Genomic DNA, 15,357 nt, shown 5'->3' on the forward strand with positions numbered 1-15,357 from the left:
CTGCGTCTCGGGCCGTAAACAGTGAGACTCTCTGGATGGATGGCCAGTCCGTCACAGTGTTACTTTGATCATGTAGGCTACAAAGAGCAGAGCACTGCTGAAGACATTTGTATACAAATGCCATGCGAAATCTCGTTGCTTTTTGGCATGGTCTTCAAGTCTCCAGTGAGGAATTCCCCTTTATTTGGCTGTTATAAAACAGATGATGCATGGATTGAGGAATCGGCTCTGCTGGAGTCTGTCTCAGTCATACACCTCCAGAGTTCTCACAAAGTGGATTTATACATTTTCAGACCAACAGTCCAGATGTCCATGGGTGAAGAGGTAAAGAAGGGGTGATCTCAGAAGGACAGACTGAACTTCACAACACCATCATCACTGTATGACACTCTTCATCGGGACTGAGCCTAAGCCCAGAACAAAATTAGACATATCCTGAGGAAATGTAAAAAAAAAATTAAAAGTGTCTGCCCCAATCAATTTGGCTGTATAAGCCATTTCACCTTAAATGACAGTAAACTAAAAATAGTAGACTTAGTTGAATCTTTTATAACTTATTAAAAAAAGTTGAAAATTGCTTAACTTATTTTGATGAGTTAAAGTAATGTAAAAAAAGATGTTGTCATGACTTATTGATCATATCATTTTTAATATTTTTGGAAATAAAAGTAGGAACAAAAATTCAAACACATGCCTTCTCTGCAAAACCTGCCAATCCGATATCAGAATATATAATATATACATAAATACAATATATATTTACATATATAACATATCTATTACATGAATTGTTTGTGTTAAACAGCAAAAAAAATTTAAAATTCAAACAGATAACTGTATACTAGAGTCTACAGTTTAAAAGTTTGGGGTCAATAATATTTTTGCAATACTTTTATTTAGCAAAGATGCATTAGATTTACCAAAATTTACAGTATAGACATTTACAATGTAAGAAAAGAATTCTATTTCAAATAATTTGTATTCATTTAAGAATGCCCAAAAAATGTATCAGTTTCCGCAAAAATATGGAGCCCCTGTTTTGAACATTGATAATAATTAGAAATGTTTCTTCAACAACAATCAGCATATTAGAATTATTTCTGAAGGATCGTGTGACACTGAAGACTGGAGTAATGATGCTGAAAATTCAGCTTTGATCACAGGAATAAATGACATTTTAAAATATATTTAAGTAGAAAACAGCTATTTTAAATTGTAATAATATTTCACAATTTAACTGTATCAAATAAATGCAGCCTTGGTGAGTAGAAGAGACATTTTCAAAAACAATAAAAGAAAATTAAGATTTGAATGGTAGTGAATATGTCTAAATACATAAACGAATTAAATCTTAATTATGTCATCATGAAGCAGCATTCAGTTTTCACTAGCAAAGTGTTCCCCTTTTGCCTTTCATTCACATCTCTTATTTTTTCAAACTACTGGTATTTCACAACAGTGTTGCTCAATCCCAATGCACATCCATCAGCTTAATTGAATCTTCACTTTGACAACACAAATCCCTTAGATAGCACTCATTTATTCTTCCCCGCGGAGAACACAGTGTCAACACTTCAGTCGGAGACCCTTATCTGCATTCATTCGGTACACTCTAAACATAATGCACTTACATTTGAGATTGAGGAGAAAAGCAAACGGCCAAACGAGTCGACGACTTGTACACTCTTAAAAATAAAAGTTCCAAAAAAGTGTTTTTGTTTGTTAGTAGCAATGCAATAGAAGAACCATTTTTGCTTCCCCAAAGAACCTTCCAGTCAACAGTTCTTAAAATAAAATTTTTTTCTTAGTGTGAAGAACATTTTAAATAATATTAAGAACCCTTTTTCCCCCAATAAAAAAAGAACCCTTTGTGCACTGGAAAGATTTCATGGATGTTAAAGGTTCTTAATGGAACCATCTATGCAAACACAGAACACTTAAGTGTGTATAAGATTGAGCAAAATAACACTAACAATGTTCTGTTCTATGAGAAACATCTACACAATTAGGTTTCATGCTAACTAAAGCAACAAACAAACACCTACCCCCCCACACACACATCCACCCACACACACTTATCCATGCACACACATTCACAGACATTAGTCAGACGAGGACTGAAAGTGCTGTTCGAGTAAAAGATGAGTAAGGTACAGAAGAAGTGAAGCTTGTGGCTCCTCCTCTGTTTTTTCGAGCTGACAGTCCCAGACAAATGGATAAGAGTGAAGTTACTCCTGCTCAAACTCTCCCATGCAGTTCTACTACCACATCACCAGCGCTTCCCAGCAGACACACGCGACTTCTGCTCGACGGGACCTCTTCAAGGGCTGATAGACCCTTCAAGATCTTTGTCTTTGAGATTTGAAAGTCTTTTTCCTGTAGTTGTCAGCGCAGGAGACCTCTGTGTTCTTCTTGAAATCTTAGTCTGCAGATATTCAAGGGTGTTGCAGCGAAGAAACCTCCTCCTAAATGCTGACTGAGCCGTGTGCCCTGATGGGATCGGACGTCAGAGACCTGAGCGCCCTGTTTCCAGCGGTCCCAGCGCTGCCGGGGAGGGACTCCAACTGTTCCCTGCCCCTCGGCGGAGCTCCGCAGTGGGGACCGATGCTGGACTTTCACCCGGCCTCCCCGTACGGATCTCTTCCCTCACACTCCTTCGTCAAACAGGAGCCGGTCTGGGGGCCCGCAGACCCCCACGAGGATCCTCACTGCGGTTTGGGGGCCTTCACCGTGCACTTCTCAGGCCAGCTCACAGGGATGCCGTTTGCCGATTCTCCCTCCAGCCAGAGCCGGATGTTCTCCGGAGGGCCGTATCTGGAGAACCCTCCTGTCCCGCGCAACCAGGGTGAGACAGCCGTCCCGTTCCTGGATCACATGCGCTCTGTCATGAGCCACATTATTCATTTGTCTCTGTTGTTGGTGTCCACAACGTAAAGAACATGAAACTTCAGAGTGTGTACACTGTAAAAAAACTCAACGCGTTAATTTTTTAAAAAGTTTTACTTAAAAAAGTTGGATAACTTTTTTATTTTGCCAATTTATACATTTGACAAATCAGTTCCACAAACACTGTAAATTTACTTTACTAAAATCTAATTTTGTTTGTTTTTACACTGTATTGTAGGCGTGTGTGTGTGTGTGTGTGTGTGTGTGTGTGTGTGTGTGTGTGTAAAGTTTAGGAGTTTGTTGATAACAAATGACCCATGGAGGATCTCTTATATTACCCTCAAAATGTTATTTCGGAAAAGTGCATTAATCATGCATTTTAAGTCAGTTAAATCTTAAAGTTACACTCTAAAAAATGCTGGGTCGTTTCAACCCATGTTTGGGTCAAATGTGGACAAACCCAACCATTGGTTTACATTTTTTAATTACATTTTTAAACCCAAAGGTTGGGTTTGTCCATATTTGACCCAAACATGGGTTAAAGACCCAGCATTTTTTAGAATGTATACACGTTTGTGATTTACCTGATTTAGAAATTATTAAGAAATTGAATTGTTCAAATAATAATTATTTTAATCACATCATATTGTATATGATAACCAGCATATTGTAGAAAACAAACAAACAAACAAAAGGTACAGGTAATTTTCTGCCAGGACATTATCCGTTAAGTTTACAGTCATTTTTTGTAACCCTAAAACACAAAACAATGCAATATTCCAAAGGACTGGTTAAACACCTGCGAAAAATCAATACGGAAAATTCCTTCATATTAACATTAAGTACATTGGGCCCTATTTTAAAGATTTTTCGGTAACGCTTTATTTTACAGTGTCATTACATGTAGTTATAGCAATAACTGTAAATGATGCATACTTGCATTAAACTAACCCTAAACCCTAACCCTAACCCTATAAGCACATGTAGTTGCTTAATATTACTCAGTACTTAAATGTATAACAGTGTAACAAAGACACCTTAAAATAAAGTGTAACCGGCTTTTTCATTAAACGACTACATAAATAGTTTTCGGCACGTTGTTTTACAGTCCTGTTTCGCATGAACATACTTTATCGTTGTAAGGCACTAACCCTGAACCTTAACTCAACCCATGCAGTTACCTTACACTACTCGTACGTTTGTGAGTGCACATACTGTAAAATAAAGTGCAATCTATAGTTTTATTGAACAATCTGAAATCATCTATCAGATTTACATGGACATATAGAAGTAAAATATCTGAATAATGCCATATAAAGGCATTTATATGCTTTGATAAACGTATGTCACTCCAGCCAGATTCTTTGAAGAAACTTACAGTCTCCTTAAAACTATTGGGAAAGCAGAAGATTGATGGTCTCTGATGTTTTAAAGGAAAATAGACTGAAATGTTTCTCAAATGGTTAAAGAAGTGAACCAACTAAATAAATACTGAAACCGTAATTTTCAGTAAACCGAAACGGCGATAATGTGCTTTTAAAAAAACAAAAATGTCAAATGAAATGGTCTTAAGAGGTTAAGATAAAGCGTGAAATGTTGTTTTCCGCAGCGATTTAGCTCTATAGATATTAAGATTGGTCTTTATTTATTGGTATTCATTTCATGGAACAAGCATTGTACATTCAATATACAAGATAAGTCTCAGGAGAATCAATCTATCTTTATTTTTTCTTCTTTGTGTTGATGACTGACTTACAGCGCCGTGTGAAACTCTTGAAGAGCTTCTCCTTTAAATCTGCACTCACAATCAGTTTAAATCACAGTTCTTGATTGTAGACTAGATTAGACAAAGTCTCCCTGTATTTTATTTATTATTAGATTAACTTTGGGAAAAGTCACAATGACATTGTGATTAATTGCAAAAGCACATTGGTCCCAAGCGGGTTATGAATTATAAGTCTGATGGTGAGGGATGTGTATTGTCAAACTATAATGTGTATTTGTTAGGAGTAGTGAGACCTTTTCAGTGTTTGCAGTAGTTGGACAGTTTTTCAGCCAATGGATGTTTATGTATATTAATATTACTGGTATTGTAGGGTACAAGAAGTATGCGTATAACTAATTTTTTAAACTTAAACTAACTTTTCTGATCTTAAAAACACGTTTGTAAATGTTGAGATTAACATTAACTAATATTAAGAAATGCTGAAGTGTTGTTCATTCTGAGTCCAAGTTAACTAACATTAACAAATGAAGCCTTATTGTGAAGTGTTACCATTTTTCCTTTAGTGTGACTTAACTCTGACTTTGTCTGTCAGAATAAAACAATGTTTGTGTGATGTTTCACCTGCAGGTCCCTTTGTCCATTGCGGAGAATGGAGTGTATATCCAGTGAAAAAAGATTGATTTCATTAAGAACAAACAAACACTTACTTACTTGTTTTGTCTCTTTCTCTTTCTCTCACAGGTTATGGTACAGTAGCATTTGATGGAGCTCCCAGCTACGGTCACACACCTTCACACCACACACCTCCGTTCCCCAACAATACCTTCAAACACGAGGACCCCATGTCCCCACAAAGCACTATGGGTAAGGAAAATATGTTCTCAGTGTGACCTATAAAGCAGTAAATGCCTTTGAATAAATGATGAGTAAATGGAATAATTATAAGGCAAAAGTAAGACAGTTTTAGGTTGATTTCTGTGGAAAGTTGGTAAATACTGTTTGTTTGAGCGTCCTGACCATTCCAACACAGCAACAATAACTCAGCCAATGGGGTGAGTGTGGAGGCGGAGCTATCTGTTTGTGACAGATATCACACACTGCACCTTTAAATAATTTGCTCACCCATGAGAAAAAGTGTGATTAATTGTATATTTTAGTCTACCATAAATTCGCGTTGGTTTATTCGTCAGTACACTTTAACCATATTTCAAAGACAATAAAAGTAATTATGAAATTACTAGGGCTGTCAAATGATTAATCGTGATTAATCACATCCAAAATAAAAGTTTTTTTTACATATATGTGGGTGCACTGTGTATAATTATTTTATATATATAAATACACACACTTGTATATATTTAAGAAATATTTTCATGTATATACTGTATATAGATTTATATATAATTTATATTATATATAAATATAAATATTTTATATATAAATAATATTTTTTTCTTAAATATACATGCATTTGTGTGTATTTATATATATACAAAATAATTATACACAGTGCACCCACATATATTATGTAAAAAAACTTTTATTTTGGATGTGATTAATCGTGATTAATCTTTTGACAGCCCTAGAAATTACATATAAAGATAAATGTAATTAGGTCAGAAAGGCACTCTTAAGTTGAACTAATTGCATTTAATATACATTTAAACTGTAAATAACATTGTAATTTTACTTCACTTCACATTTGAAGGAATAGTTCACTTAAAAATGAAAATTCTGTCCTCATGTACTCATCCTCAAGTTGTTTCAAACCTGTATGAATTTCTTTCTTCGGCTGAACCCTTACAGAAAAACCACATGAGTTTCACATGTGCAAAAACACATGTGATCCCATGTGACAACGTGGACATGTGATTTTGCACATGTGAAATTTAACATGTGAAATATGTGGAACACATGTGCTTTGCACATGTTAAAGGTAATTTGCACATGGGAAACGTGTGGTTTTGGAACATTTTCATGTGAAACCCATGTATATTCCCATGTGAAACCCATGGGATTGCATGTGAAACCCATGTGATTACATGTGAAACCCATGGGATTGCATGTGAAACCCATGTGATTACATGTGAAACCCATGGGATGTGAAACCCATGTGAAACCCATGTGATTACATGTGAAACCCATGTGATTACATGTGAAACCCATGGGATTGCATGTGAAACCCATGTGATTACATGTGAAACCCATGGGATTGCATGTGAAACCCATGTGATTGCATGTGAAACCCATGTGATTACATGTGAAACCCATGGGATTGCATGTGAAACCCAAAATTCCCATGTGAAATCCATGAGCTTACATGTGAAACGTAAAATTCCCATGTGAAACATTTAATCACATGTGAAACCCATGAGATATCATGTGAAATGTAAAATATCTCATGTGAAACCCATAGAATGACATTTGAAACCCATCAACAATCCATGTTAAAGCTACACACCATGTAAACCTGTAACTTCATGTGAAATCCATGTAAAAATCATTAAGCAATATACCACAGAAAACGGTAGGCCTACCATGTTCTTGTGTAGGCTCTATAGCCTAATGTTTCCCAACATTAAAACAAATAATTCAAAAAAAATTTTTTTTCACTTTTTATTTCATTTCAAAATATGCAATACAAATTGAATGTTTAAAACAAACAAAGCAAAACCAAATTAAAATTATACATAAAAAGCCGCAAAAAACGCAGGTATACGCGCATGTGTGTGTGTGTGGTGTGCGTTTGTGAAAGTGTGTTGTCTCAGTCCTTTGTGTCTCCTGCAGCAGGCATCCTGTTTTGGGATAGAAAAAGATCAAAGATTAGGGCAGTGCAAACCATAGACTGTAAAAAAAAATATGGACGTAGTGTCCGTGACGTCACCCCGTAGGTTTCTGAAAAGCATTTTTATGGGGCTTAATAATTAATTATTATTCATTTGTAATGTTATTATGTCATTAAACGTTTTACGTAAATATGCTATGGAAATACATCTTGCTTAAACAACTGTATAAGACGAGTGGTGCGTCTCATTTATAAAAAAAACTATTGACAGTTTGTGATTAGATCACAATGTAGACTGAGGAATAAACTGAGTCATCAGTCCTCGCGCATGTCGGTTTCGCAAATGTGAACAGACCACATGGGGATCACACTTGGATGTTGGATCGTCTGAATATTACCTTTCTGCTCGTCTCCTCAGATCTTTTAACTTTTGTGCCATGCAGACCTTGATCTCAGTGCCTCCGATGCCTGGGTGCCTCTTTTTGACATGGTCTGTAAGAAATGAGATTGATTACATTAAAATTTGAAAACAAGTTTGACATGAAGTGACATAACTGTCAGATTCAAACTGTGCTTTCCGCGCTATGGCTGGCGCTGACGGACGCGCTCAGCGCTTGTCATATATAATAACTATTGATAAAAGATATTCAGACATGCTTACCAATTATTAGCTGCACCTTTTGTAGGTCAAGGCTCTTTTTTCACCAACAACCCCTTTTTTTCCGTTCATGCTGCCATCTCTTCGAAAGAGAAGATGGAGTCCATAAGAGTTCTGGTTAACTTTTTGTAGCCCTTACATCTTTGAGCATGATCCAAAGCAACTGGGTTCATTAAGTCAGTCACAGACTTGTTCTGCAAAGCAAAAAATAAAATAAAAAATAGAACATTTTCGTCAGGACAGAAACCGTGATCTTTTCAACGTTATTGCATATTAGGTGAGGTTTTCACTTTGGAGCTGTGAGTGTAAATTTTAGCATACAAGTATTTATTGTTCATGCTCGAGTCTTGATACTCTTTTACCTTCATATTCCAGAGTTTAGGGGTAAAATGCGAGAAATCTCCTTTAGTGGACTTGGATATGCTGGGCACTACTCACTGATCTATATAAATGACTTGATTGCTCATGACGTCATGTAAATTGAAGTCACCATATTCTATTGAATTAATAGGAAATCATCTGACTTTAATGAGTAAACATGACCTAACGAGTCAGTGTTTTTTATATTTGAATTCTATACATTCTTACCATGTAAACATCCAAAACATTTCTGATTATTATCAATGTTGAAAACAGTTGTGCTGATTAATGTGTTTGTGTAAACCATTGTAACAGTTTAAACCATTTTTTCCCCTCCAGGATTCATTGTTAAATAGACCACAAACATATGAAGGGTAGTTTACACTAATGTTCAAACATTTGGGGTCAATGATAGATTTAAAAATGAACAGAAAAAAAAGAAGAAATTCATATTTTTACTCAGCAAGGATGCATTAAATTGATCAAAAGAGAGAGTAAGGATTTCTGTTTCAAATAAATGCTGTTATTTTAACCTTTCTATTCATCAAATAATCCTGAAAAACACAAAAATATGAAGCAGCACAACTGTTTTCAACACTGATAATAATCATAAATGTTTTTTTGAGCATCAAATCGTCATATTAGAATAATTTATGAAGGATGATGTGAAGCTGTGATGCTGAAAATTCAGCTTTGATCATAGGAAGTAATTGCATTTTACAATATATTCACATAGAAAACAGTTTTTATTTATTTATATTATTTCACAATATTATTGTTTTTAATGTTTTTTGGTGAACATAAGAGAAAGAGACATAAACATTTGTACCAAGACAATTAGTGTATGTTTGACATTAGTGTATGTTTGGCGTTTTACTTACTAATCATATGGTTCATCAATAGTGCTTTAGAGATGAAGATCAGCTCCACTCCGCTCCGTTGAAGGGCATCAGCACTGAAGGATCTAAGAACACAACAAGCCATTTGTCACTGAGCCAACAATGCAATGCCAGGTTTATTGAAAGGAAAGAAGCTACAGCAGAGGTGAAATGCAGAAAAGAGAAAGAATTTAAAGAATATACAGAATATAATTTCTTAACTAGGATAACAGAATTTGTTTTTGGGTTTACTTATTCATTTAATTTTGCTCATACGGTGTAACTTCGTTTGGATGTCAAAACCTTCTTAAAATAAACAATTTAAAAAAACAAATTGAGAAATAAAATGAGGTTATTTAATGAGCTTCCTCGGCTCACCTGTGTCCTAACGTTACTTCTCCGGCAGCAGCTTTCTCCAGAAATGTTGAAGTCGTGGAGCTTTCTCTCTGTTATGGGTTATTTTGTTACTACTGAAATCACAGAACATTTTTTAATCAAAATGTGTTTAACGTTACCATTGAGCTAACGTTAGTTTCAGCCAATTTTCTTGCTCCTGAAAGTAACATCACCGATACGTTATGTTTACGTTTGTGTTAAATAAATTAGCTCACTTCCAAGTAAAACCTTTACAAAACCTCTCATCTACACATAAGAGGTGATTAAAAGCCCAAACTTTAATAAATAAAAGTTCAACCGAGTTAACATTACGTTAGCCTAGCTAGCTGCTACCTCTTCAGAAAACGGTTGAGATCCTAACGGACTTTTTCCGAAGACACTACACCATGTAAATTTTTAACAGAATCGTGTCAATTACAAGTAAGAGAAATGTCAAAAACAGTTGTGAGTATTATTCGTGTGATTTTAGAGACTAATCTCACCTGGAAAAAGCCGTGAAAAGTTTAAACAACATCGAGAGAGGGAGTTTTGTTGCTTACCAGTAGCAGTGGTCCCGCGCCGTTTCCATGGCAACTCTGCGCGCCGGCCGCTCCAGTGTTTGAAATACTCGAAAGTTCACGCGCACGGCATTGATTAAACCACGTCAAAATCATGCAGCACTTAAAATGAAAAGTTTAATATCCACTTTATTTTATTTGAAAACGTGCTTGCAGTAGCCTATTGATTATATCAAATATAATATACTGTTGATTATGTAAAATATATTTACAATATAGCTTTAGAAATGGTAAACAGTGTTGAAATAAAAGTATTGCAAAAACTCATTAAAAACTATACGTGTATATAAGTGTTAGTATATACACATGCATTATAAGCTTTATGTTCTATGCATTTTGTGTGAAAAAGGCTATTGAAGCTAAAAATGTACAGTATTTGTGACGTGGTAACATAATTCACATGTTAAAACCTATTACAACGTGCAAATATATTTCACATGAGCTCCACATTATTACCTATAACATGTTTTCCACATGTGCCACGTGTTCCATTAAGTTCACATGTGGTGACATGTTGTTCACATGTGGTCGAACATTACTGCATGTGGTGACATGTTGTTCACATGTGGTCGAACATTACTGCATGTGGTGACATGTTGTTCACATGTGGTGAAACATTGTTCACATGTGATGACATGTTGTTTATATGTGGTCACATGTGGGCATATGTGGTCACATGTGGTCACATGTGGGCACATGTGGAAAACATGTGATAACATGTGAAATTCATGTGTTTTTTCACAAAAGAAGATATTTTGAAGGATTTCCATAGTATTTTTTTTTCCTACTGGAAGTCAGCAGAAGAAAGAAATTCATACAGGTTTGAAACAACTTGAGGGTGAATAAATGATGACATAATTTTCATTTCGAAGTTTATTATTTCCGTAATAAGTACTCTTTTTAAAAGTTTGCACAAGGGCTGTGCAGGATCGAGGATATTTAAGTAAAGTATGACAGATAAGACGTAGAGATATCTGGAGATCCCTGTCCACCGCAAGGATCATCTCGAGGTTAAGCGTCAGATGGAGTTTTAATGTCAGGGCAGTAAATACATTTTTTCCTCCCTTCTCGCTCTTATTTTTACCTCTCCGTCTCCTTCCTCAAACACTCAAAGCACTGAATGCAACGGTTTCTAAGTTCATTAGGCATACAGTAAATTACTCTGGAATAAATGATGGGGTCTCTTCTTCGGGCAGCTAACAGAAGGAAGCAGGATTGTGGATAAGACTGTTTTTAATGCTCCTGAGGGACTGAATCCCTAAGAAATGCACAGTGAGCTCTCAGAAACTCTGCTGACGGCTTTATGGTCTCAGCGAGCCCGGCGCTGTTTGGATAACCGCAGTGAAGACGAGGCCACACTCTCTGTTAGCTCGACTGTAAAACGCTTTGTTTCACTCTCTTTCAGATATGGTTGACATATGCTCTTTGAGGGTTGTAATATGTGCTTTGATTTTGTGATGATGCAGGTGAGCAACAGTACCCCGTCCCACCACCTGTCTATCCTCCTGACAGTCAGACCCTGCTTTTGAGGAACAGCTTCAACAGGTACCTTCTTTATCACATTTACTCAATGCAAATTACATTCAGTGTAATAACAGACATAATTAAGCATACATGTTTTCATTATTATGAAGATTATTAAAACTGTAGGTAACACTTTACAATAAGGTTAATTAGTTAACATTAGTTAACATGAACTCACAATGAACAATGCGTCTACAGCATTTATTAATCTTAGTTAAAGCTGCAGTCGGCAAGTCTGGCAGATTAAGTGGACTTAGGCAAAATTTTGAATGTTTACAACTCTCATGCCCCTCCCCCACTATCAACGGATACCCTCCCACCGAGTTCGTGCTCGTCAGTGCGTGTGCACCAGATTATCTGTGAACGCGCCCGTCTCATCAGCATCCATCAACACCATGGAGTATTTGGAGGTATGCTGTCCTGGCTAATCTACTAATAGATTGCAATTGCTAACGTCATTTATACTCTAAATGAGCTTACTTGATTTTCCGCCATCACTCTTCGTTACTGCGCGAACTTCCGCGAACTTCAGGAGTGTGCATGTGATTGTAACGTGCGTGAGGCGTGTGCCCGATCTGTGATTGACAGTCAGATCTCACACCCCCCTGCGCTGATTGGACATGATGAACCGGGAGCTGTGGATTCTTGCAAAACAAATAACAAGCTCCAGGTGGAGTTAGAAGCTCGGGTTTTTTTCTAAAACCACTTTATTTATGTTGTTCTGTCGGATTATAGTGTCGATTTCACTGAAAATGATCAAAAAAATGTTGCCGACGGCAGCTTTAATGTTCATTTCAACATTTACTAATGCATAATTAAAATCAAAGGTTGTATTTGTTAACATTAGTTAATGAACGTGAACAAACAATAAACAGCTGTATTTTAACTAACATTAACAAAGATTACTAAATACTGTAACAAATGGATTGCTTATTGTCAGTTCATGTTAGTTAATACATAAACTAATGTTAACTAATGAACCTTATTGTAAAGTGTTACCAAACATATTAAGTTAATAACCCTCAAGGATTTGTCATGCATGAAATGATAACAATAGAAATGCAATAAATTGCAGCATAGAGGAAGCAAGCAGCCACGAATTACAAGAAGTTACAAAAACAGAAAGAAATGTTGATGCAACTGCCGAAATAAAGGGACATTCCTGGATATTATCTATTGACAGCATTTGAGAAAACGATTTTGCTTGTCCCTCAGTCTGTAAAAAAAGTTCTGGAGGGTTCCTAGCAGAAATGTGAGGCTATATATTGTTGTAATGTGAGGGCAGACTCAGAAACAAGGAGAGATGGATCTAAACACAGGTTGACTTTAATGATGGATGGAGGTAACAACAAAGGAACGCAAGGAAACAAAACTGAGAACAACCCCACACGACGTCCATGAGAGGACAAACAATAATGAACATAGGAAACACTGAGGTACAGTAAATGTTCTCAGAGGGTAACATGCTTAAAGGGTTAGTTCACCCAAAAATAACAATGATCCCATAATTTACTCATCCTCAAGCCATCCTAGGTGTATATGACTTTCTTCATCAGCCAAACACAATCGGACTTGTATTATAAAATATCCTGGCTCTTTCAAGCTTTATAATGGGAGTGAATGGTACCAAAAAAGTGCATCCATCCTTCATAAGAGTAATCCATATGGCAGGGGGGTTAATAAAGGCCTTCTGAAGCAAAGCAATGCTTTTTTGTAAGAAAAATAACCATATTTATATCTTTATTAACTATAATCACTATGGGTTCCGGCCGTACGCGAGTCTAGTTCCAGCGGAAGAGTGACCTCTGACCCGACCTATGATGTAGGAGTAGCGTAAGCTTAGGTGAGAGTAGACGCTTCTCGCGGTTCAAACAAATCTGCATCTTTTTTTACTGTTTATTCCCAATCCTATGCAATGGGAATCAATAGATCTCCATTCTACATGTGTCACTGTGAAGATGATTTCTGCTGTTTTTACAAAAAGACCTTTTCTGTGGAAATCACATGCGCTGTCGATAGAGCCGAACTTGTATTGAACCCGGAACATCCCTTTAAAAGGCACATTAATTAGTGTAAGACGTGAAATATGTATTGCTGATGGTGTGTTTGCTGTGGGACTGTCTCCTCTGCTCCCTGTGACTGAATGGAGGTTCAGTGAAGCCCAGTCTTGGATGGCTCAGATAAATCCCCAGTAAGTCTGCAGTGAGTCTTGCTGTCTGCACAAAGGTTAAGAACTGCACAGCAGCTCTTAGCAGGCCAAAATACACTCACGGTGATCTACTGCCCGTTTCCTCTGAATTCTTCTTTCCTTCTCGGCCTGGGCTTCCCCAGAGACATGCGAGGAGGAGAGGAGGGGGGGAGGACAGAAAGGCAGAACCTGATTTCACCAAGTACAACATGTTCCTCGATCAACATCTTTGTTGATACTAGAACAACATTCCAATCAACCAATCAGATTTGAGGGACAAGTTTACAGTTCAAGTTTAGGCTTACAGTCAGGGTTAGGTGCTTCGACGTCAGTGTTATTCACCTGTCATTTCCCTCTTATTTTTATGCGTAGGGTTAGGTTTAGGGGTAGGGTTAGGGTTAGAATTACATTTTTAGACAGAAATGTTGTTCCATGATCAACAAAATATGTTGACCAAGGAACGTGTCTAACTCAGCAAAAAAAGAAAAACGTTCAAAAGAAAGAGCCATGTATGTGTCAGGTTGTGTGCAGGTTGCCGAAGACGAGGACACGAGAATAGCAGTATAGTTGATTTATTTACAAACGTAACTTTCTGCGACATACAGGAACAAAAGAACAAAACTCCAGGACTTCAGAAAACACAACCATTCAAGGACGACGATCAACAAACACTGAGGGAAAACACAGGGCTTAAATGAACGGGGACTGATGGGATAATTAACAGAACACAGGTGAAGGGAATTACTAATCAGAGAGAGCGGGAAAACTAACAGGACTGAACTAAAATCACAAAAGACGGGGGTGAACAAGATCACAAAACTGAACTAATAACAAGACTAAACCAAAATCACAAATACAGGGGGAAACCAGATAACAAAACAGAACTTAAACACATAGAAACATGACAGAATGCAAAAGATGAATATTATTATAAGGAGAAGAGAGCTTTGATTGGAAAAGCAATCAGATCCAGTCATTATTTACTTGCCCTCATGTCATTCCAACACTGTTATTTTTAATCAGAATCAGTAAACCAGTTAACCAGTAAATAAAACATTTCAGTACAGTTCAAAACTGTTCCCTTTCAGTCGTTCGACGTAGTCGCCATTTTTTCTCCTCCTGTCTGAGTGGACATCCCTAGACAAAGAAAGACTCTGGCCACAGCTGGCCCCGGGGCCCCCGCAGAAATGCGTTCCCAAGTGAGCCTTCTTGCACAAAACTGTGCTAAAGCAGGGAGGAGATGGAGCAGGTCTTGCTAGTTGCCCCTTATTGGCCCAACCAGGGGTGCATTTCCCAAAGCCAACTATGGTCGCAAGTTCCGTCGTTACCAATAGAGTTCAATGGATATTGCGCTCATAGTTGGATAACGATGCTTTCGGGAAACGCACTCCAGACCTCT

At 36.9% G+C, this 15,357-nt stretch overlaps 1 protein-coding gene and 1 long non-coding RNA gene across 3 annotated transcripts in view; one reads left to right on the forward strand and one right to left on the reverse strand.

The window, feature by feature from the left end:
• The window catches only part of LOC130070031 (uncharacterized), a 19,876-nt gene continuing 4,519 nt past the window's right edge, over positions 1 to 15,357 (reverse strand). Inside the window, exons 2-3 of the long non-coding RNA XR_008803830.1 lie at positions 5,324 to 5,470; positions 1 to 435 (exon numbers count right to left, since the gene is read on the reverse strand). This is a non-coding gene — a long non-coding RNA (uncharacterized LOC130070031). The remainder of the gene's footprint in view (positions 436 to 5,323; positions 5,471 to 15,357) is intronic.
• The window catches only part of wt1b (WT1 transcription factor b), a 26,474-nt gene continuing 13,414 nt past the window's right edge, over positions 2,298 to 15,357 (forward strand). Inside the window, exons 1-3 of one of the 2 annotated variants that reach the window (XM_056234295.1) lie at positions 2,298 to 2,845; positions 5,354 to 5,476; positions 11,713 to 11,791. In XM_056234295.1, the coding sequence (XP_056090270.1) occupies positions 2,470 to 2,845; positions 5,354 to 5,476; positions 11,713 to 11,791 (578 nt within the window). In that variant the 5' untranslated portion in view covers positions 2,298 to 2,469. The remainder of the gene's footprint in view (positions 2,846 to 5,353; positions 5,477 to 11,712; positions 11,792 to 15,357) is intronic. The other variant, XM_056234294.1, reaches the window with a different exon arrangement.

Source organism: Rhinichthys klamathensis, unplaced genomic scaffold, assembly GCF_029890125.1.
Source record: "Rhinichthys klamathensis goyatoka isolate OS25496 unplaced genomic scaffold, OSU_Roscu_1.1 h1tg000391l_1, whole genome shotgun sequence".
NCBI classification, from domain to species: domain Eukaryota; kingdom Metazoa; phylum Chordata; class Actinopteri; order Cypriniformes; family Leuciscidae; genus Rhinichthys; species Rhinichthys klamathensis.